This window comes from Pavona decussata, unplaced genomic scaffold, assembly GCF_977016875.1.
Source record: "Pavona decussata unplaced genomic scaffold, jaPavDecu1.1 SCAFFOLD_21, whole genome shotgun sequence".
In the NCBI taxonomy this organism is placed as follows: Eukaryota; Metazoa; Cnidaria; class Anthozoa; order Scleractinia; family Agariciidae; genus Pavona; species Pavona decussata.
The window spans coordinates 4,955,140-4,980,000 of NW_028145444.1; the positions used below are offsets into that span (position 1 = coordinate 4,955,140).

At 38.8% G+C, this 24,861-nt stretch overlaps 1 protein-coding gene across 3 annotated transcripts in view; it reads right to left on the reverse strand.

Annotated features, from left to right (window-relative positions):
- Positions 1–10,696: 10,696 nt before the first annotated feature.
- LOC146486374 (coadhesin-like) overlaps positions 10,697–24,861 on the reverse strand; it is a 21,152-nt gene continuing 6,987 nt past the window's right edge. For 2 of the 3 annotated variants that reach the window (XM_085100465.1, XM_085100474.1), the window contains exons 3-15: positions 22,903–22,920; positions 22,239–22,415; positions 21,903–22,079; positions 21,386–21,562; positions 20,532–20,705; positions 18,863–19,039; positions 17,932–18,102; positions 17,228–17,404; positions 15,213–15,431; positions 14,944–15,114; positions 13,291–13,721; positions 12,205–12,361; positions 10,697–11,138 (exon numbers count right to left, since the gene is read on the reverse strand). In XM_085100465.1, the coding sequence (XP_084956591.1) occupies positions 11,134–11,138; positions 12,205–12,361; positions 13,291–13,721; positions 14,944–15,114; positions 15,213–15,431; positions 17,228–17,404; positions 17,932–18,102; positions 18,863–19,039; positions 20,532–20,705; positions 21,386–21,562; positions 21,903–22,079; positions 22,239–22,415; positions 22,903–22,920 (2,231 nt within the window). In that variant the 3' untranslated portion in view covers positions 10,697–11,133. The remainder of the gene's footprint in view (positions 11,139–12,204; positions 12,362–13,290; positions 13,722–14,943; positions 15,115–15,212; positions 15,432–17,227; positions 17,405–17,931; positions 18,103–18,862; positions 19,040–20,531; positions 20,706–21,385; positions 21,563–21,902; positions 22,080–22,238; positions 22,416–22,902; positions 22,921–24,861) is intronic. The other variant, XM_085100482.1, reaches the window with a different exon arrangement.

The window sequence follows — 24,861 nt, forward strand, 5'->3', positions numbered from 1 at the left end:
CTACCGAATGTTTCTAAGCTCCGTGGTTGCTTTTTCCAATGGAGAATCGTCTTAATGTTCTTGTTTAAGTCCAATGTATTTCGCCCAGTAGAGCGGAATTTTTAAGGGAGGGAGTTAAGAACTGGGGAAAGGAGTTAATTTTTGCGGCGTTTTATTTTGCGGGTTTTTTTTTTTTTTTGCGGGAACTAATTTTTGCGGACCGAGGTCAATCCGCAAAATCCGCAAAAATTAAAACCCGCAAAATTTTCATGCTACACGGTAGCTAAAACTGGGCAAGGTCAAAGCCGACCGAATTAACTAGCCCCCCAAGTGATTTTGGTGTAAAAAACGTAGTTTCAAAGGTTCAGACGCCCTCTTTGTGCCATGGTTATCATGACGCTCAAGTTAAGTGGTTGATCAGTCTATATTCCAAAATAAAACCTTTCAGTGCTTAACTACACAAGAAAAAAAATCTAAGCTTCAATTTTCAATATATAGAGCAACCAAACAGCATCAGCGGATAGTACATCCAAATAGCTTTTAGTTGAAACTCAAGGTTCCAATTAGGGAATACTTAGACAAAACTTTGTCAAGAGCTGACGCACATGATAACAAGTTTGATTTTCAAAGGATCAAAGCAAAGTTGACGTAACTTGAGAATTCAGTGATTATCTGCATGTATGATTTATGTATTGACTGAAAAGGTGAAAGTCCTCAACCAGTTTGGAAAAAAAATTGCGTTTGCATATTAGGAAATGTTCTGTTCTTTAATTTTAAAGATTGGTAACAAAATCATGAAATAAGGCTGGGTAGGGAAAATATACATTCACTCCGAGATATGTTTTCATGACAGTCAAACATTGAGTATACTCTATGATCCGTGGTGAAAAAGGACATTCTGGGTGCTTGCCAGCAACTTTTCTAATTTTGTTAAACGGATCACTAACGCAAACCACTCAGACAGTCACTCAGACCCACTGCTTGTTGTTTTCCAAAACAACTGTTTTGTTTTAAGTATGAACCGGGTGTGTGGCCTACATGCAACTTTGATGGAACATCTGTAAAAGTAGCAATTAAAGTTTCTGATGAGAAACACACTGAACTGTTTCTACATTAAAATTACCTAAGCCGAGGTCAACGGGTCGGTAAAAAAAGTGGACACACGCATAGGAGCTACAGTTTGATGATCATAAAACAAAAAATGTCCTAAGACGCATTATCTGACAATCGACAGTAAAATGCTGTCGGGTATCGATTGCATCCAGCAACAATAAAGTAGAAAGCAGACTCGCCCGTGAGTGAGGAAAGACATGAACACACAAACGTGATGCGTTAAGATGATGCCATACCTTTGGTATAGAACACGCGTACAATTTGATGGGGCAATGTCCAATCTCGTACCCGGAGTCCTCATGCTCAACCTCTTTGGCTAGCGGTTGGTTGCCAGGAGAGACTCTGGGGTCCTGGAATATTATTTGCATTGGCAATGCAAATAAAATTCCAGTACCCCAGAGTCTCTCCTGACGACCAACCGCTAGCCAAAGAGCCTGAGGACTCTGGATACGTGAATGGGCAATGTCAGCGGAGCTTTCGCTGTGGTTTGGTCAAAACTGCATCATGTCTGACACCCGGGTCTGACAATCACCTTTGCTCAAACATGACACTGTTCCTGGCGCATCAAGAAGAAAGCACTACGTGATTTTCCTCAGGAAGAACAAACCATAGTCAGTTATGCTTTGTTTTTCAAATCCACATTGAAAATAATGGCCAGTTAGTGGTGGTACAATCCATCTCCATGCTATCCATCTATACCCATAGATAACTAATACTCGTTTCTATGTACTATAGTTGTCTGTGTATAATCTGCACTAATGTGTAATAACCAATATCATTAATTGTTGCATAATAAAACACTTTGAGCAAAGTAAAAGAGTGAGTACTAGCAAAATAGAGTGACACTAGAAACAGGTAACAATGCCTTCTTGTCTTCATTCTTCCTCCCACCCCACCCCTACCCTCCTCTTTTTCCCTATTACTTTCCACTCTCTTGCTTTGGTCGCACGCTCAGCAAAATGACGTTACTTCTTACACGATATCAGTCTCACAAGAAATATTTTAAGATGTATATTTCTCAACTGAGTTTTGTAGTTGTCGTGTGGAAAACCACTTTTTAAAGCTACGCATTAGGAAATTCTTGGTTTTGGGAAGGTACCTTCAGATAAACATCCCGAGGGTTGCCTTTAGAAATTTTAGGAGTCAAGTATAAACATGTTATAGTGGAACCTCGATTTAAGTGCCAAGGGACTAGGGAAATTGGCTCGTTATATCGGCGGAGGGTTCGAGGCCGGGCTGGAGAATATCGTTCGTCATACTGAGGACTTCGTTATATAGAGGTTCGTTAAATCGAGACTCCCATTGTATGTAGATCTATTACTGTGGCAGGCTTGTTAATTCTTTCATACGTAATAACTGCTTTCTGTTGAGGTATTCTCACAGATAGAAGTTATTCCAGCAAAGAGTCTCAAAAGAATCCAGACTCTACGAGGGCAAAAATGTTCGTATTCCTTATTTTGAAGCAACAGAAGTTCTCAACTGCTTCAAAACATTTCCCCTGCAAATATTTTTTCATTTCCTGACATAATTTAGAAAGGTCAGGAAAGCAACAAAACACAAGAGCTTGCTCACGTTCACTGCTGTTGACGTAACAACGGATAGGTCTAGAGGTGGAAATGTGAAGATTGATATGTCTGAAAGAGACTGATAAGATGAACTGGAGTTACTTCACCGGAACTGCACTGCTGAAGCTTGGAAAGCAATCAAAGCTAATCAAGGGTTTATCAAACACGGAATCGCTGGCACTTGATGGTTTTTAACCTTGTGTACTGAGTGCATCTCAATATGGTCTTTGGTCTGCACGAAATCTAAAATGCGAGCAATAAAGTAAAAGCTATTAAACAGTACTGGATAACACAGTCGAGAAAAGGTAGTTTTAGCTTTTGCTACATTTAGATGAATTGTTAAATTGGCTGATTGTTTGAATTGAATACTATTCCGGATCAGTAATGTCGTTTTGAGCTGTTTGCTTTAATTCAGCCCAACGGATCGTTTAAGAAAATGCATACTTTGGACTGATGAAAGATTGAGAGAGGTCCCTTGGCATAATGGCACGCAAACTAGGTATTTCAAGATTTACATAATAACAGAACTATTATAAGAACGTTAAAATTTGTTGCTTTGTGTTTAAGACTTTCACTTTCAAGAACTGGAATCTTCGTTTTTAATGAGTCTCATGGCACACTGGTCTAAATCATTGTGCGTCGTACCTTAATTAGATGACTCCAGGTTCAGGTTATGATGACACGTTTATCGTGCGCCTTCAAAACATTATTTGACGTGGATTGTTTAATCAGAAACGCTGTGAAGCCTGGACTGATGTAATATTCAATTATTTTAATTCGGAGAAAAAAGGTTGAAAGTCGGCTGTATTGGATGAAGCTGGAAGAAGTTCGTATCCAGGCCCCAGTTGTTCAAAGGCCGGATAACTTTATCCGGCGGATAAGGCGCTTTTCAGGGTCTAAAAAATACTTCACGTTTAATGTTGTCCAGGGTTTTCGTACACTCCCTAAGCTGTGGTTAGAGTGTTCGTATTCGCTTGTACAGGAGGAAATACTGAAATCTTTGCACAGATTGAAACTGTCGGATAGTGACTTATCCACTGGATAAAGTTATCCGGCCTTTGAACAACTGGGGCCAGGTGGAGAAGAAACCGTTCAAATGGTCTTTCTATGAGCCACTGAACTGATCTGTCCATAATAAGTAAATGTCACGTTATAAGTTTTTCGTAAGAAGAAGATCCACTGAATCCACAATAAAAGATGGTTTTCTGTACGCGACGCAGATCATGGCCACATGCCAATTTAACAGACCTGCTTATGTGTGCATGTATAGTTTTAAATTTATACATAAGCTGTAAATTAACCCTCAAACAAACCTCGTTCTTTTCTGCCCCTAAATCATCGCACCATTTATTACCACTGGTTCTTTGAAGGTTATCGTAGTGTTGGGCGAGGCTCCGATGGAGTAATAAAAGGGATTTTATTTGTGAAAAGATAAACGTTTATCTATGGCGGGTGGAATTGATAGTGGAGCCATTACCGCAGTCTCTCTGGACAGTGTTCTTTTTCTGTATACTTCAGGGAAGGGTCTTAAGGCATTGTGCCAACATTGTCCCAATTAAAAATTTTTCGTCCATAGTTCGTAAGACCTGGAAATAAGACGGAGACACTAAAGATAAGCTACAAAGCTTTGTTTATCTTGTGTGGTCGAGATGTTGATCCTGACAGTGGAGCGTATCTAATTTTTGAATTCATAGTTTTGGGGTGATATCCTGAAGTGGGTTTTAAGTGATTAATTACGGACAGCGACAAAAATATCAATTTCATCCTGTTAACGGGTTTAATTAATGAATTCATCAACTAAGAGTCTCTCAGTAAGATCTTGTAGTTTTTTTGTCCACTTGTGAAAGATCGCATAAAATTCCGACCAGAATCCAATTCAGTGAGACCTGAAATGCGTTCCATTCTAAGTTTATAGTTTGCCTGAATGTCGGCACACGAATTGAGAAGCAACCTGTCATTAAGTTCTCAGTTTCCGATATGTCTTTAATTTGTTGGTATTTTACGGTTAAAAGCATATTGCCCTTTCTGTTATCTATTGCTGGTTAAATTACTATTACTTCTGCGAGATCGAGAAGGACTAGATCTTTCGTTTTTGATAGAATCGGACAGATTTTTTGGTAATAGATCACGCAAGATTCCGATTACTCCAAGTCAATTAAAATTCAAAATTCACTACTTAAATCAATTCTCTGCGGTTATAAATCATCCAAAAATTAGATTTCCAGTTTTGATAATTTCAGTGTTCTACACGGAAATTACAACTCGGTAACATTCTTTCGGTTTACTCCTTTGACTGAATGACAATGGTTGGTAACGTGTGGAAGCAAGAGAAATTCAGTGGTTTGAGAAACACAAAAGCCCGTCCGTTTTCTTTCGATGTAGTTATAGACATAGCGTCGGTGACCATCAGATATAAAGTTGGTGCTGAAGTGAGTGATCCGTAATGTATAAAAACGTACTAAAAATTAGGTTACAGTTCTTTATTTGCCTTGACAAGGAAGTCTCAAAATGATACTAATGTTGGCAGTTGTGAGAACTGATTTGCATTTCAAACTGACAAGTTTAAAAACAGCAAAAGTGTCAAGGGAATGAGGCACCTGACATGAAATTCTGAATTCTTCTAAGAAAAACACTGAATATCAAAAATAATAAGAAATAGACGTGGAATAAAGGGTCAGTGTGCAGCAGATCATGGAAATGGGGAGGTACTGTGCACTTCCTCAAGGAAATTATAAAAATAGGGAAGGCGAACAAAATACAATAGCTCATGAGATAAAGCTAAATCTTTATCAGCAATTGAATTTTTGCGTCGACCAGCAAAACAACTAAAGGTTGATTACAAGACTCACACAAAAAATAGAATATCCCACGGCGAAAAATGGCATTTTATAATTAGGGTAAACGGAAATCTTGAAGGTAATCTTATAATGTAATGCGCCCAGGCTCGTAGCCAGACCAGAACTTTTACCGATGCAGTAAAATCAATGAAAAAAAAAATGATAAAGACGTAAATCAAGATACTCGTATACTGCGCGAAATTGCATATTTAGGTGTGTGTTCAAAAATGGCATTCAATGACTGAAATATCAGGAAATATCTTCAGGTATGAAATGTCTACCAAGATAATTGTTTCGTTTGCCTTAATACTGGCCACAGACCTGACGCCAAGTCGATGGATATATTGGTTATCATGCTTGGATGTTTTCGTGTTCATGAGGGTAATGTCCGATTAAAGCGATCTATGAGCAGCAGTGAAAAATAAAAAAATCAGGTCATGATTAGGTCCTCAGTTTCTGATATTTCTGGCATTTATCTTTTAACTCTTTAATTAAACTGCTGGTCAAATTCAAATCGCACGGATGTCTCGTTCCTGATGGAACCTGACATATTATGTCTGTGGAAGCTCGGTTAAAATTTCCGACCACTCCTAGTGAATCAAAAGTCAAAATTAGTTCTTTTGTAAGATACACTTAGAGTGCGTTCTATTGACCCTATTCTGGAGTAGGAATGCATCAATGATGACAAAGAAACCTTTATAACAGGTTTTTGGAGTTATTGGAATACAAAATCGCTCTTAAGTTATCATATGTCAGCGCAAATTTTCAGAACGTCTTCCCAAATTTACTAAGTAAAAAGAAAAATCTAACTGCTATTCCACTCGCTTGTTGTTATTCTGTAATACGGTCAATAGAACACTACCTTAAATCGGGTCTGCAAGAGTAGAATCCACCCCAAAAATTATGATTTGAGGGATTTTAAGTTAATAATAGAGAGAAAGTATCTTAATGTCAATTGTCGCGAATTATTCACAGGGACTAAAATACCTCACTCTCACAAAAAATGACGTCAATAGCTGGAAGTCGAGGAGTTCAGCAAAGCAAAAGCACGTTTTCGTCTGGTGCAAAAATAATAACAGTGACCATCAGATATGAGGTTAGTGGACAAGAGTATCTACGCTTAAGTCTTTAATGTGTCGAAAGATAACGCTTTCTAGAAGCTTTTTTTTTTATCTGATTGTCTTAATTCAATTCAGTTTTTTCAGCCTTGTAAAGAATACAAACATTTACACTGGTATTGTGTCTCAAGAATAAAGAGCCCTTTACTCAGTATATAAATAACATTAATTTACACGTACGTTGATAAAAGTTCAAAACACCTATGTTGGTGGCTATACAGTTGATAAGAGATCTAGGCGAGAAAAAGTGACAAACATAGAGTGACATAAAGCAGCACAGTAACTCAGACAAAGCATATCCTTTCGGGCCCATATACCTTACAAGCCATCCGTTCATATTGGATGTTGGGCGGGTCTTTAACGATCTAAAAAAAAATGCTATTTTACGGTGTAAGCCGGGATATAAAGTTTATCCCATGGATCCTTTTAAGTTAAGCGCATCAGAGCATGGATTTTGCACTAGACCCTTTCACAATATCTCAACGCTTTTTTCTTTCCTTTTTTTTTTTTTTTTTTTTTACTCTTCAGAAGGGTCTTCAGGCAATGTGCTAATCTAAACTGACAAAAATGTAACGCTAAACCTTTGACATATCAGAATAGACATGAAAATTCTCACGTAGTAAACTACCCAGGTTCCAGATCCCAGTCCCCTCTCTGACCACATGCTGGCTTTGCTCCATGGTAGTCCACTTTTCAAATACTCTGCCACGCTTTCTAATTAGCCATCTGGTTAGCTTCCCTGCCAGTTGGGATTTTAATTTAAGGAGTTTCTGTTCTGTTTGTTTTAGATGTTTGTTTGATGTATACACGGCTCCACAAGCTTCTAACTACTAACTTTAACATTTTACCGTATATAAAATGTTCGCTTTATCTTTTACCTTTATCTTCACTTCAGGGCCAACGCTTAAAATTATTTTTTCGGAGTTAAAAAGCAGTTCACATGCGTTGGCCTTAGTAGCCACTCAGATGCTCAATAGATTCACCAATAGAGAATCTCACAGAAAGACTCTTGCTGTGGTAATAATTTCTCACGAGAGCCGCCGTAAAGGTTCGACCAGCTGAACTTCAACATGAGTTATTTCTCAGTGCCAACGCATGAGTTGAATCCAACCTAAAATAAGATTCTCGTGCTCTGGACATTTCTGAGATTAAGGATTTGTTAATGACTGATTTAGACATTAACGGTTATTTTATCCATGACTTTTCAACTAAGATCCGTTCAATACTCATGGAGACTGCAGCCAGACGTTTCTTTCTTGATAGGATCTGGCAGACATTTTGTCTGCAATAGATTTCTAAAATTTCGACCTCTCCTATTCAATGACCGCATTCCACCCCAAAAAATAAATGTGCACTTTCAGTCAGTATACCGAATTTGAAAATTTTATCGAGACGGAACTGAAACTTATTTTCCTTCCTAAGGCTCACTAAACTGTTGGTGTTTCAAAACAATTCCGTCTCAAATTTCTTATCTATTGGTTGTTCAATGCCTGATGTTAATAGGTGAAGGTCGCAATGCGAGTTTCGTCAAAACGGTACGAAAGCTCGTTTTCTACCTTTACAGAGTCAGATCTGAAGGCTAGGCATAAGTCTGACAATCCCGAGTCTTAAAAGATAACACTTTCTGGAATTTGTAATTCCTTCATCTTATTATCTCGAAAAATGAAGAGGCTGCTTTTCCCAATGTAAAGAGCTGATAATCCACCTGTATAATTGTGCATTCACCACATAATTTTGATACACAACTAACTCAGCCAAAGTTATCTCATTGTATGGGATGGAACATGCTGTCTCAGTCAAGTCTCGTTTAAAACTTACGTTTTACCGAGCCTAAAGGGGAGAAAAAATCAATACACTCGGAATGCTTGGCTTGCAGGCTATTCTTGGGTGGGTCTCATTAAGACGGGGAATGAAAGCTGAAATTTAAACACGACTCTCATGTATTTAACATCCTTGCTCACCTCTCCCTTTAGGTTTGAAGTAAAGTTTTGTGTTTCGTTGTTGACTTGGAAACAATTTAAAACAAAAGTAAACTACTGTTCAACAGCTTTAACTTGATTTACCACCCACAGGTGCACATTAGAGCTACCGAGCAGTACCTTGCTATTGATTGCGGTTGATTATGCTGTTAAGAGTTAAGGCGGGGGTACCCCTAAAAGCCGTTTTCACGCCGCTTAAAATCGCGCCTTTTAACATGTTAATATAAAAATGAAAGAAATGAAAAAATAATTTGAGCAAAATGCTCCCCCGTCTCTACTCCCCCCTACCCCCCTCATTGGGGTAGAGTTGCTGGGCGTAGAGTCTCTACAGAGTCCCACCCTCACCGGTCCACCCGCCGAGGGAGCTCCAAAAACCTGATGATGCTGAAAACATTATATAGGACGCGACAGCGTCTTTCCCTCCCATGTAGGACACATTTTCTTAGACGTGCACGAGGCACAGCCTCGTTTTGGTGCGAAGCTTGTTTTCGTCCTATAACGTCATACAATTACTTTTTTCGTTCACAACTCTGACAGAAGTCTTGAACTCGTGGATTTCTTGACATCTTTTAGGTTGATGTCGATTACATCAAGGATTTTCTTGAAAATGTTCGTCTTAAATGGACACTATCATAGCAGTAACGTATGTGGTAGTCGTATCGACCGGTTGATCTTAAGACGAGGATTCACTTTTCCTTATCTAAACAATCTAATAAGCTTTAAGTTCATATCGTTTGAGGTGGCCGAACACAGTTTAAGCGCGCTTTACAGATTCTGTTAGTGATGCTAGTAAGTGCGCGCTAGGGTTGTGGTAAGCAAATACTATTGATCCCTCGATTTTATACCAAATGGATCACAAGGTAAGTTTTGCTCTTAAAATAACTCAGTTTCTCGTTTGGGAATCCTTCTTCATTTATCGCTGAACAAAGAAAGTGAGTTCGGAATGAGCTAAGCTTTTTGTACGCTTTTCATCTTTGCTGCGAAAACCAAACTAAAAGCCACGCATGCGCACTTGAGCAAAAAATTGTGACTGGTTGTTTTAATGGAAATGAACTGTTTTCTAAGGAAGCGCTCCTTACAATTTCGTGAAATTTGACAAAACAGTAGTTGTCTAAAAGCGTAACTCGCCTACAAACCAAAAACAAAATCTAACAGAGGGTTACTTCAAAAAACATTAAAGTGCAAAACCAACATTTACAGGAGATCTCTCTGTTAAAATAACATGAAAGCAGCATCACTATGTCAGTATTTTGTGAGTTTTTCTGGATGCAAAACATGGAAAAAATCTAACGAGTGCATTTTCTAAAAATTAAGGAAAACCATTATTTGTGGACGGTTAATAGCTTGCTGCGTTGTCATGATAACGGCACCTTGCTCAACAAGAGGTATCAATATTTATTCCTCCTTAGTTAATCTCGCACCATGCTAATTTCAGGTTCTCAGAAGTACGTAGTTTTCAAATAATATTTACTAACACCTGTATACTAGAAAACTGTGTTCGGCCACCTTAATTTTTTCACTGTCAATTGATTCTTTTTTCATTGGAACATATCAATCTTTCAGTTGCCCTCCCTAATCCGTGGTTAGGGCCTAGATATATAGCTACCCTCATTCAAAATTGCCATCATGTTACGAAAATTCTTAAAGTGCATATGAAGTGCACGTCCAAAATGGATGTCATTTTGTTTCTTACCTGGCGTACATTGCTGGCGCCAAGTTTGACCAACATCACTCCAATGTTTCCGAGATATTCTTGATTTTGTGATTTGTCTTTGCAATGAGAAGATTTGTGACGACATCAGTCTTTAACAAAAACTTGAATATCTCTGGGACGAGAGAAGATGTTCAAAAAAACAAAACGCTATTCTTGTTGTCTTTGAAAGGCCTTTCAAATAAGCATAATTTTTTTTTCTTTATAGCCACTTTAAAGAATAACGCTGGGATTAAATCTTCAGACACATCATGGCAAATAACATTACAACGCCGTGCAACATCTCAGCTCAGTCCTGTTTATTTCCCGTTTCCTATTTTTACTCAGCCTACATTTACAATATTTGTGTGGCAAAATGACACATTTTTAGAAAAGATTTGGGTACCTTTCAATAAGTTCTGACAATATGTCCCTCCCGCCTCATAAAGCCCCCATACCCTGCATTGGACGTAAAGAACCTTACTATAGTTAGCCCACACCTCACCCCAGGCATATAATCTCTTGGACTGTTCGTGTTGGTATCATAGTATTTCAATCACAAGTTGGTTGAAAAACAAGGTCTCTCCGTAAATAACTCCAGAAATTGTTTTGGGACTTTACGGTACCTACAATAATTATATTGAGAGTAATCCTGATCTTTTTAGTCCAGAGTCTACAACCAGCTTGTGGACTGAAAAGCTTAATACAGGTATTGAAATAAAATTGGGGAAAAGGTCTACAGCAGTAAACACGTTCAGTTATGATTCTTAATTAAATTCCCCAAATTATCTTGTTTCTTCTATTTGTTGTTTGTACCACGCTATATCCAGTATTGTTGGCAAGATCTTATATCTAGGCTGAAAAACAAACAAGAAGAAAACAGTTAAACAAGTACATTTTACAAGTGGGCTTAGCAATTAAAGTATTGAATGGAAATTAAAGACGTTTGGTGCCATACGGGATACTATAAACGTTTTGTCCGGACCCCGGGGGGGGGGGGGGGCGGACACGGTATGAAAACGACATGGCAGCAGAATTGAGAAGCCGGACGTGCTTTGGGTTGTAAACGTAATATGGGATGGTCTTAAAGCTGAAGCAGGATGGAGGATACTATGAATTTATATCTGGAAACGAGACTTAAAACAACATGGTGACAGAGGGCTGCAGGATTTTGTAGGCTTGTTGCGGGATGGGCTAAAAATCGAGACAGGACAATACCATGGAGGCAAAATTGGGATCCAAAAACACAGCAAACATCACAACAACTCAACTTTTTTCAGATTCTAGCTTGAGAACCAAACACGAAGTCCCTAGGGACGTGACGATGAAATAGGGGAAATAGAATGAAGCGATATAGACCTGGTATAGTCATCTTCATAGTCACTCTATGGCTCATGCTATTGCAAGATGGGAAGACAAATTTTAGATGAGGTACAAAAGGGGAAGACAATGATGGTAAAAATGGATAAGATGGTTAGTTTCTAAAGAAGCTGTGGTGCTGTGGAGTAGATAAAAGGAATGTTTGGTTTTATCATTAGAGTTGATAAGGTAATTCGGGTACCGTAGAGACATTCATGATCAAGTACTGACGTTTCCAGCATCAGCTGGCCTTCGTCAGAGCGAATCATTATGGTAGGAGCCGACGTCGCTGAAGGGGAGGAGTGTGAGTGGTGGACCAACCCTGATGTTCAAATGAGCCAGCGTCGAACTAAAAGAAAACGAAATCACCGGATAAAAGAGCTTAAAAGGATAGGGAAAATCCTATAAGATCTCTGTTATGGCGTGTAGCACGTGCAGTGAGTTCTAGCAGGAAAACGAACAACTCCGTCATTTTCGTGCCTTTTATATGAACGAAAATTATGAAACTACAATAGGCGACAGACTTGACAACAGAGGAACATAATAGAATTGTTGGTAACGTACCACAAACTTTCTTTCTAACTGCACGTAATGCCGATGCCAGCTCCTCAAATGTTTTAAAGGTAATCACAGTTCCATTTTCACCAGCTATTTCACGCAGGACGGCTGTGTTAATATATTTTCCGATTCCTATTGCCACCGTATACAGTTTCCCAGCAACCTGTTTCACCAAAATATATAAAACTGTAAACTTGAGTCCCAAATGTGATTTTATGTCTGCATGAAAAGATAGAACACATTGCTTTGCGTACGATAAAATTATAAGAGAGTTTAGACTCCCATAACGTGTTTTTATATAATATTATACACTTTTGCCTGAAAGTGTCTCGGATTATCGCACGGCAACTTAATTTTGCGTACTGTCCAATTCTTAGAATTTCTTTTTTGATTAAGTATGTTTATATGTTGTTAGTTTTTTATCATTTGGGTTTAAAGCATATTTTTATATCTATATTCCTAGATAGGTGTCCTTACGTAATGGGAAACCGCTATATTATATTGACAAAGAAATGAAGTTATTATTATTATTATTATTATTATTATTATTATTATTATTATTATTATTATTATTATTATTATTATTATTATTATTATTATTATTATGTGCAGTTGATAAACGTATGGATGCTAAAATAGAACCACCTAGGGCGCGCAGCGTAACCTGCTAAGTTAAAAAAAACTGCTGAGATAAAAAAAATTGGCGATAAAAGATAAAGAATCAATAGACAATCTAAAGCTCTCTGATACTAAAACTATATTGAGCTCCTATGCTATTCCCTCAGGGAAAGTCAAGTGAAGGTAGCTTTGAAAGTTCTCACTATGTTGAGAGAACTCGAGATGGTAGCCTTCTGCATCCTTCTCAATACGTCATAGCCCCTGCTGCTAAAGAGCTTCCTCATCCATTGCTGTCTGTTTCATGTCTCTTCTTGTCATGGTACTCAGATGACGCAGAAAGATTTTCATGATAGACACGACGCAGGTTGACTTGGCCTTGCGCCTTTGCCATGCTGTTTGCGACACGGTAAAAACTCGTCCTTAAAAGTTACATTAATGTGTTAACATGTAACAACATGTTATTATAGTCAATACCTTAGGGTCCTTATGAAACTCAGCAGCAAAGTCCTTGAAAGGTTTGGGTTGATGATTTGGTTTTCCGTCCGTCAGCACAATCATCACATTTGGGATGTTTGGTCTGTCTCCTCCAGTCATCGAGAACAGGTTCTCTCTTGCTGCTATCATAGCTAAGTCGGTCCGTGTGTGATAATACAATTTTTTATTTATACTTTTGATTCTATTCTTGAGATGTTCTCTGCTGTCATAGGCTTCATCCTTGAACGTGAACTCGGTATCAGCACGATGGCTGAATGTCACGAAACCAAAATGGTCTTTGTCAGGATCTGCCTGGAACTCATCCGTGAGTTTTGCAAGAAAATCTATCGCAGTTAACAGGTGCTTTTTTGATACACTTACTGATTTGTCAAGAATGAAGGCAATGTCGAGGCCTCCTGAGCAGGGAGGAGCTGAAGAAAATCAAAGTGACAATAAATGCTTGTTTCCTTGAACATCTTTATTTGTCTAAAGCACCACGTAGATTTATTTCAGTGCTTGGGGTCTGATATTTTTTAATTATGTTGTTTATGTCAGTTGATGTTATGATTGGCCAGAACAGTTACCCCAGTTTTGTAAGCCGTACAAAATCTTATAGTGGCTCACTAGTTAATATGTATACATCAGTACATGTAAACCAGTCCACAACACTAACCACACAAGTCATTTTCCTATCCAGCAATCCACAAACCCACCAGCCGAACGACCAACATCTGTGCCTATCTTCTATGCTTGAGTCAGTTTAATCTATTAATCTGGCTCAAGCAACGCATAGTCCCCTGGTCTACGCATCGAGATTTTTCTGCATTTTAAAGAAGCACTGTCACGACGATTTTCCTGTATTTTGGTCAAAACTGCCCAAATATTTGACAAAGAACCTGTTTTGTAACATGAAATTACTGTTATAACATCGGGAAGAAAATATTAAGGTTTTTCTCGTAGGATGACCAAACCATAATCAATAACTGAATGAAGTCACGATGACCCAGAGACGCCTAGCAGCAATAAATCTTTCCTGGTTTTTTATATGCCTTTGCTTCAGCAAATCCCTGCTGATCAAATTTTCAACGTCTTCACTAAAATGCAGAACTTGATAAAATTGGCCAATTTTTTCAAGTTGCAATCCACTTCCATCCTAGCCATCTGGAGCCAAACATAATTAACAGTAGTTTCTGTGCACTAGTAGGGTTATCGTTAACAAAACTGAACTATTATTTTAAATATTCCATTGAAAAAAATACGTTTTGTGATTATTCACATCGACACTAAAAATAGGTGACACTGCCCCTTTAATATGTGGATTCATTTTCCGAACATTGTTAAAAATCGAGTCAAAATTCGCTCGCTTTGGAGCGATTGGAGCGATCATCGATTAAATTTATTTTTCGCCCAAAAAAGATTAGGAACCGGAATTTTAATCGTAAAACTTCCATTTCTTCGATATTAAGTTCAGTCACTGCATGAAACATGAAACGGACAACTCTTACAGAAATTAACTCTTAAGATGTTTTTATAAATCTCTACCCAGGCCTTGATTTCCGACGGGAGTATGAGTAGACTATTAAGACCACAGTAAATTATATTTTTCCAGGTATTATTCCAAGGTTTATTTTAAAAATAAATTGGTTTACTCACGACAAGGGTCTGTGTTACATTTCTGTGTCTGATTAGCAGGCCCCAGCACCTCGCAGTCTTTTCCACCGTATTTTGGAGGTGAACAAATTCTTGTCCGTGTTTGGTTTCCTCCTTCACAAGTTGCAGAGCACGTTGTCCACTTTGACCAATCGGTGTATTTGCCATTGATTGCTGAATAAGATTGCACGATTAAAAAAAACGATAAGTGGTCAGTGTTGAACTCGGTTTTATACACAAATATATGAGATCATCAGTTCATCTGAACTTACGGCAGGGGTCGTGTTTGCATTCCAGTGTCTGATAAGCTAGTCCTATTTCACTACAGTTCTTCCCACCGTACTGTGGAGGGGGGTTAGTGCAATTCCTTGTTCGTATCTGTGAACCTCTTCCGCATGTTGCACTGCATTCAGACCATTTGGTCCATTCTGTGTAATTACCATTGATTGGAGACGGTACAGTTGGCTTATTTACGCCTTTCACAGGAAGAGCTGAAAAAGTGCGAGTGGGTGAGTCAGATATCATTACAGCAATGTAATGTTATCTTGAGTTCATGTATTCTTCTCAGTAACGTAAGATGCATCTTTATCCATGAAAGAACCAAGCAGTTGGAGTTTAAGCGGAATACTCGGATATTTCTTGATTTGCAGTCAATTTTAATTTATACCAGATCGTACGATAGAAGTAAGCAGCTGATGATTGGACATTGGTTATGTTCATACCTCATATTGTCAACGTAAAAGTTGTGTACTTAGTAACCTGGCCTGTGAGTGGAAGCGAGGCTGGAGTTGGCCGACAAACCTCACTAGTCTCACTTTTTTTTTCATTTGAAAATCATGTTGTTTTTATGCTAACTGGGTCTCGTATCTACATGTGAAAAACCCGGCAGGTTTGTGTCATCCAGCTCAGTTTGCTTGCACTCAAAGCCCATGTAACAAAGCACACAACTAAAAAATTAGACACTAAGAAGACCGCTGCACAAAGTAAAAAGGTTAAATGTTGACACAAAAAATGTTGGTGAAACGAAACAGAACAAACCAGATAGTGAAAAGCTAGGAAGTTCAATTGAATGTCCAGCACATTAAGGTATCCCTCCAAACATTGCAGGGATTCCATTGTCAAGTTTGAATGAGCACATGATCAACAAAAGCTCACGGTAGGGTATATTGGTAGAGTGCAGAAATAACTGCTTCATCGTACTGTTTATGGACAAAATGCATTTTAAGGCCTTGTAATTTATTACTGTTTTAAAAGATTTGGGCTGAGGCATCAGAACAAACCTTATAACTCCTTTCAGGCCTAACCACATGCAATTAAGTGCGAAGGCATTCTCATTTACTACTTATTAAGGTAGTTATACTTGTTCGTATCATTTTGTTTCCGTTGGTACATCAAGGTCAATATTCGGGGCTAAATTGAATAAAAACATACGGCAGGGGTCTGGGTTGCATTCCTGTGTCTCATTATCTGGTTAGCTGCGTGGCACTTGTACTTATAAAAAGGGAAAGGTAAAATATAGTTCTCTAAGACGAGTGTTCAGTGCCAATGTGTAGAAATTATTCCAGACGTTTCGGGCTTAGCCCTTTATCAGTGGAAAAAGATTTACGTTAAAAAGTTGGCTTGCGCTATGAAGTCAGATTTAAAGTTGTAACGTGCGCGCGCGATGTGCGCGTGACGACCTAAAGATATCGGAAGTCGGAGTTCATTCCGCGCGGCTGACTGGTGCCTAGTCTGAAAATAAGGCGCATCTCCTGACGCTTGTAACAGGTGATGAGACACAGATGAGACAAAATCCGCCATGAATACTGTATTCCATGGTTGGTTATTTTTGGATTGTCAAAATGGAAGCTGACACTGCAGCTGGACTTTGTTGAAAGTTCTGGGTTATAATTTCAGCCGCTTGGAACATGGCCGTTTCTAAAAGCGTTTTATAGATTTTTTGATGAGTTTCATCGCTAAAGGGATTTTTTTTATTTCTGTAATATTCTTGTCACGATAGAAATCTCTCTATATGTTGTCTTATTTAAAACAGCTGAAGTTATCGATGGCCAACACTGTGACCAAACACTGCTCACACTGGGTCAGTAATGGTTGTAGTAAATCCAAGAATAAATTGAGATAAATTTGTTTTGAAATATAAGACATCTAAAATGGATTTTGTCTTGTCTACATACTCTCTTGAACTATACTGTACCTGCGAAGTAATGTTTTGTTGGCGAGCTTGGTGTAAGGTTATTAAGGTGTCCTCTCATATGATTACGTTAAGGAAAAATAAATGAGAACTCACAGCAGGGGTCTGTATTGCATTCTTGTGTCTCACTGACTGGTCCTAATTCACTGCAGTTCTTTCCACCATACCGTGGAGGGGGGTTGGTACATGTCCTTGTTCTTGTTCGGGAACCTCCTCCACAAGTCGCACTGCACTCAGACCACTCCATCCACTCAGTGTAGTTACCATCGATTGCTGCGAAAAAAGGAATGGCTGACTCAGTAAATAAAAGGAGTACGTGTAGAACAGGTAGAGAAGGAAGCTGACAAACAGAAGTATATTCTTTCATCGCAATTTGACACAAGGAATCTCATTGTATCCGAACTTTTTATGTCTCAGTGACAACCAATTGCTAAATTTAAAATAAATAAACAGTGGTCCTACACATGTCGATTCAACCAGACAGGGGTTACCAGTTATGTGAAAAACAGTTCTATTCTATTTCAAGGAACTTTACATAATTTTACTTTATCACATTAACCAGTATCAAAAGACGGCAACAACACAATAAACCAATTAGGACTCGAAATCAACAAGTGCATTTAAAAATGGTTGCAAGCGCGGGAGGTTGCAAGTCACCATTGGTTTTGTATTAATTGTTCGAAAAACTGGCGCGAAATTTGTCAGAACAATTGCGGACCCCTGTAAATTACTTTCGAGAGTCAACTAAAAACCACTTTACACTGCGTCCATTTTCGGAGCTAGACTTGATGAATACTTACGGCAAGGATCTGAGTTGCATTCTTGAGTCTCGCTAGCTGGCCCCAGTTCACTGCAGTTCTTTCCACCGTACTGAGGCTCGGTACAATTCCTTGTTCGTGTTTGTGAACCTCCTCCACAAGTCACACTGCATTCAGACCACTCGGTCCACTGAGTGTAGTTACCATTGATTGCTGATGAATAACAAATTTACGTCAAATAGCTTCTGATGATAAGCTGTTAGACGATCGCTCATAGCGTTGAACTTTTAGTTTTCCGATTGTAACCTTCTTTATATCCTCAATGGCGCATTCGGAAACAATTCCCAAGCTTTGTTGTTATTTTGAAAAGATAAAATGAAAAGTTACAGTTCTAAGTTCTCGTCACTTAATAGGTCACAGGTAGCAAGATGACACAAAGATGAGACGCAAAATCGTCCATGAATACACCATTAATTCCACGGTTGGTTATTTTTGGATCGTCAAATTAGAAGCTGACACTGGCTGAGGATTTAAACGTGGACTTTTATGAAAGGTCTGGGTTGTTTTTTCTGCCGCTGGACACATGGCCCTTTTTAAGAGAGTGTTATAGAATTTTTGAGGTGTTTCATCACTTAAGAGGTTTTGTTATTTAGTGTAATGTTCTTGTCACGATAGAAATCTCTCCACATATTGTCCTGTTAACAGCTGCGGTTATCGATGGCCCATACTGTAACCAAAAACTGCTTACATTGGATCACCCATAGTTAAGTTAATCCAAAAAATAAGTTGACACAAGTTTGCTATAAAATAAGACATCTAAAAGGGATTGTGTCTTGCCTACATACCCTCTTGAACTACACTGATAATTAAAAACAGAAACCTGCGAAGTAATTTTTTGTTGGTGAGCATGGCGTAAGTTTATTAAGATGTCCTCTCATATGATTACGTTGAGGAGAAATCAATAAAAACTCACGACAGGGGTCTGGATTGCATTCCTGTGTCTCATCTGCTGGTCCCAGTTCACTGCAGTTCTTTCCACCATGCTCTGGAGAGGGATTGGTACATGTCCTTGTTCTTGTCTGTGAACCTCCTCCACAAGTCGCACTGCAGTCAGACCAATCGGCCCATTCGGTGTAATTACCATCGATTGCTGCGAAAGTATGGACGTGTGTTAACCAACTCTGCAGTTAAACTTTACAATAAACTACCTTGCAGTTTGTTGTGCAGTATTCACAGCAAACTCACGAAGAAAATCTTGCCCCTGACTATGCAAGACGCGATGAGTGGAAATACAAGCATGCGTAAATTTTGCTGGAAATGTATGAGCTCATTTTCACTTTTCTAGATTGTCTCGCCATAAGTAGCCACAACTGATCCCGTAAACTAGAAGCTATGGTTGGGACAAAGATAGCATCGCAAAGACCAAAGACGTTGCAAAAGTGCTGCATGAAAGCCTCGCTATTGTCATAGTAGCAGTTTTCATTACAACTAAGAATGTTCTTGATGAGGTTAAAGCAGTTGCTTCAAAGCTACACAACGTGATCAAGATGATTTCGAAGCCTACAAGCCTACATGATGGCTGACGGAGCAGCTGAAAGCATCCTGAGACCGTTAGAAATACCATAGAACATGACTTTAAAGTTTGAAACAACGATTTATTAAATTTGGCTGGGAAACTAAGAATCACTGAAGCCATTCCTAGCTGGTACAAGCATGAAGAGGTATCACTCAAACACCCTTACTTCTGGTTAAATCGATCATTAAAAGGAGGCTGTAGATATCCGCCTTCTAATTATTCAGATAAAGGACCGATTTTATGCCTAGGATTGTCAACCCGCCTTCAGCTTTTTTTCTGTAGTGCCATCAATTAATAACAAATAAGATTGTGAAGCTATCTGACGAAATAGAAGGTAAGTTTCAATCAAATAAGTAGCAAAAATACCTGATATTTAACAAATCCTTGCAAATGAGCTGCATGGATGATATTCATACCTTGGACGTTACCACATAAGAAGCTTCCTAAAAAACCTTTTGCTTTCCCAAATATCCACCGCATTCTAATCCTTGTATGCGCACTGCTAATCGCAAGCGCAGAAGACGAGCGGTCCATTTTACTTATGAAATTGATCAAGAACTGCTCTTGATCAATCATATCCGATAACTGACCGGCTTATCTTTTAGTGCAGTTATCGCAATGAACAGTTCAAAGAGATTCCAGGTACACCAGATAGCCTTTGTAAAGTTTCATCCAAGAAAACTCTTTCGTTTGATTCAGGAACAAGTATATAGAAAAGCAACGGACAACTATCATTGTTATAATTTTAACCTCTCAAGTCATGTAAAATTGTTTTGTTTGCAAATAGATAGGCCTATAACCTAGTGGGCTTGTACACGGGGTGGGCTTATGACCAAGATTTTACGGTATTAGCAATTTGTTATCATTCACTCTCCGACTAAGATCTACCCTGCGAGCAGAGACTCTTCGATCTTCGTAGATAAGATCGAAGGGCCTCTGCTCGCAGGGTCACTAAGATCTGAATACTTTAAACGAATGCAGTTCCTTCTAAATAACATCACTCTAGTTTGTTGTTTGAGTTGAAAAACCTTCAACTGTTGTCGCAAAATGTTGTCAATGAACTTACGGCATGGCTTTGGGATGCATCCTCTCGTCTCATCAGCAGGTCCCTGGTCTTCACATCCTTTTCCGCCTGGTTGAGGAGGGGGATTGGTGCAGGTTCTTGAACGATTCTGAACTCCGTCTCCACACGTCACACTACATTCAGACCACTCGCTCCACTCCGTGTATTTGCCGTCAGCTTCAAGAACCACAAAATTAAGTTATATCCAGAAAAATACATAATTCCCTTCCCGGGATCAACCTTTGACTCCAAGTTGCCGCGAAGTCCTTTTGCATTTTACTGACGAAATAAATGTTCTCAGTGTGTTTAAGGTGTGTAGCCAGGGTGATGTTCACTTTAAACGTGTGGACACTCAAAGGACATTCATTAAGCGGTGCTATCTTTGGATACCGACATTAAATATTTTATCAATCATGACTGACTCAACCATTACGGGCAACGACAGGGTTTAGATAATTTGAAATCAAAAATCCTAGAATAAGTTCATGTTTCAGGAGATTTGTAAACTGATAAACCAGTTTATAAAAGAAATTGTCCCGTCCAACAATAGTAGAAGTGATATATCAAACACAAGGAAGAGTGTTTCATCCGATTCCAAACACCGAGAGGTGGGCTTGAAAAAATGAAGCGCAGCCGAGTTTTTTACCAATAATACTGTATAGCTTCTCAAACCATAATTGTTGGATAAATTCAAAGCCAAAGTTCACCAAATTTTGTGGTAATTAAGATCACATTTACCCCTTCGTGTTATAGGGATTTCCTTTATTTTCTGTTCTTGAATTATTAATGAGTTTTAGAATGCTTGAAGAAATACAAGTACGATCTTGTAAAATGATACTCCCGAAAATGACACTTACGACAAGCCTCAGTATTGCACACTTGTGATTCTTTTTCTGGTCCCAGCTGGTCACAGTGTTTGCCTCCATTTTCTGGGGGAGGATTGGTGCAAGTTCTACTACGGTGCTTCACCCCACCGCCACATGTAACACTACACGGCGTAAACGGACACCACTCACTGTATCCACCATCGATTACTGAAATAATAAAAATATGAAAGTAAAGTGAGTCAGACATCTCTTTCGGGTTGGAACACACGTTTCTTTTTGTGGGCTATAATAGATAAGTGTGGTTTGAAAGCCATTTTCTACCAATGTTAGGTAGAATTTTATTCCTGGAGCATAGTTTTCAACGGATACTACTATATTAGCTAGCTTCCTATTACATTTTCTCGGTGCAGATTTTTTTAGAAAAAAAGCTTGCATACTAAATTTGATTTTTAAGCTTTGCAATCATCAAGATATTAAAAGACGTCACATTCCCCTTGAAAACCATGAAACAAAATTCAAAGAAAGCTGAAAGATGGTGTCTTAATACCGCATTTGCATGTGCCACACTTTTGTGTCTCCGTGCTTGGTCCCAGGTGCTGGCAGCTTCTTCCACCACAGCACGGCAGAGGATTGGTACAGGTTCTTGTACGCTTCTGTTCTCCGCCTCCACAAGTCACTGTGCACTCCGTGAAATTCGACCACTGGGAATAACCACCGTCAACAGCTATGAAGATACAAATACAGTCAAACGTCAAGAATAAACCAACCAGAAAAAACGAATTCAATTCCACCGAAAAAAGTTATTTCCTCGTTTATCTCTTCATCCTTAGAGTGCAAGGATTCGCTAACTTGAAACAACAATGTAATAACTTATTGCACATACGGCATGGGAAGGAGTTGCATATTTTCTTTTCCACTGCTGGTCCCAGGACATTGCAATTTCGCCCTCCGTTGCTTGGTAGAGGGTTGTTACAGGATCTCATGCGAAGCTTAACACCACCTCCACATGAGGCATTGCACTCTGAAAACTCACTCCACTGAGAGTAGCCACCGTCAACGGCTGAAACAAATGAAATTATTAGACTCTACTACCATCACAGGAATTGGCCTTGGGGATGCATTTCAAAATGTAAAAAAAAAGGTTCTACATAATATCCGAAACGATCCTTTGTATATCTTGGATGTGGTAGATTAGCCAAATTCACATCGAAGACTCTATGGTGCTCATCCTTTGTTTTCACCTTTCCAGCAGGATGAAAACTCATGATTGGACTCTAAACCACTCTTTCCTTTTTCTCTGGTCTTTTCTTCCCCACTACACTGTCCAAATCAGTTTCAGTAATTCTCACAACGAACTTTAAACGTTTGGGATTTGTCAAAACGTTTGCGCTAAGGTTTTCTTAAGTAATCTGGGACGTGCATGTTATGGCATCGATATCAGCTAAATTGTGTCGTTTATTTTTATTTATTTCTTTTGTATACTCGCTATTTTCACCTTTACAACCCTTGTTTACGCAGTGGTAGAATTAACAAAAAGTAAAATTAACCTTGTAAACTTCCTTGGGCTGCAAAATAAGAAAGAGGGAAAAGTCAGTAAACTACGAAAAGCATCGAAACCATTTACACCTCCAGAATTCTGTGGAGACATAAAGGGTTTTCAAAAGAGGCAGTAAATAACGATTTGGGCTGTTCAAATTAGTTGACTCTGTGCAAGGAGAGTTCAGTTTGGATATTTTTTTTTTTGGAATAGCCTCGAGCAAGCTAACAAACAACTTGAAAAGAATGCCAAACAAGTTGGTTGTGTTGGTTGTTGAAATCATTTTTCATTTTCCTAATCATTCGCCATTAAGCCATCCATTTTTAATAGTCAATAAGATTTGATGTACCTCTCCGATTTTTCAGACTTTTACATAGAAGTCTTTAGAGATATTATCCTTAGAAGCGGTGGATACAGGCTCAGTCAGAGTAGGTATCAAACGTATGCGGAATGGAGCAGTTAAGAGTATAATTTACACTTCGCTAGTTTTGCAAATCTACACTCAGATTATCGTGTAAATTGCTGTGAGCAAACTTTAAATGTTTTCCAGTTTGTTTGAGGTTACTGCAAAGAGTTCAAATTTGTATATCAAATATGATAGCTTTTTATTGAAAAAGAAGGCCTTGAAAAACCTTTGGTTTCTATAAGACAGTTAAAAATATCATTTAAAAGTACCGTTGGAAAAACCGCAAGACAACTTATAGCCACTGAAGATGTTTATTCTGTTACTCGAAAGGCGGCACTCGATTCCAACCCGTTCAATTCATTCTCGATCATTCACTCGCGTTACATGTACATCGGTAATTCATTCGTCGATTCTTTCGTTCGTTCGTTCGTTCGTTCGGTCGCTCGGTACAGCTAAAAATACAAAATGTAAGATCTAGCAATTAGGGCTTCAACAAATACCGAAATACATAAAACCAGCTCAAACAATTGGCCAAAACGATAAGTTACATATTTTTGGGCATATTCAGGCTTAATTTTCCAAAATCGAGTCATGAAAGCGAACAAACTTCGCAACATCGCAAAGCACATGGGTGATCGATAAAGCCACGCGGCCCCCACGAGGGGGGTAAGGAGATGCGCAGGACAACAATTTGTCCTTAACAAATACCAAGTTTCGTCCACATAAAATTTATACTTTTATATTTCTTTATGATTCTTCTGTATTCTAAAATTGCTTAGGTTTCCCTGTTCAAAACGCGATTTCAAAAGAGACTTGCAAACCTGATAAATACCCGCGGCCACCTTAAAGCTGAGGACTTTTTTGCAAGGAATGGTAAACATCAAAGGTAGCAAAATATAAAGACGATTTACTTAGTAACCAACTACTTATCCCTCATAGTACATGCTTAGTGTTTCCTCATGCTATTTGACTCTCTAGGTTTTACTTACTCGAACGCGAAGCGACTGACACAAAGAATTTTTTTTACTATAATCGAACGACGGTTAAACTCAACTGAACTTGAATAATAATGAATGGCTTAAATATCCCTAGCGGTTCACACATTCTACGCGCATTATTCATAGCTTAATTATTCCGAGTGGCTCACACATTCTGCACGCATCTAGTATTACAACATCCCACTTTCTTAATAAAAAAAAAAACAACCACAACAATAAAATCAACTGAAAGTTTCTCGAAGTTTTTTTAAGTGTCCCTACAGCTACAATTCTTCGATCAGTCTTTTTGGTTGTCTAACAGTTCGTCGTGGTCTAGAGGCTGCAATGCTGGGATGTGTGTGGTCTTGCACACACTGCGTCGGCAATGTCTGGCTAACGGTTTTCGTCGGTGGTGATGCTGGCGCAACTGACTCTGCCGGAAGGGCAGGTTGCCCTACTAGCTCTTCTGATTGGTCTCTCTGAGTTGCAGGACGCAAGTGTCGACGGTTTCTGAAATATTTCGCTCCAGATTCGGTCTGCACTTGATAACGTCTGGGTGACCGGTCAGTGGGTTGCTGAATCACTG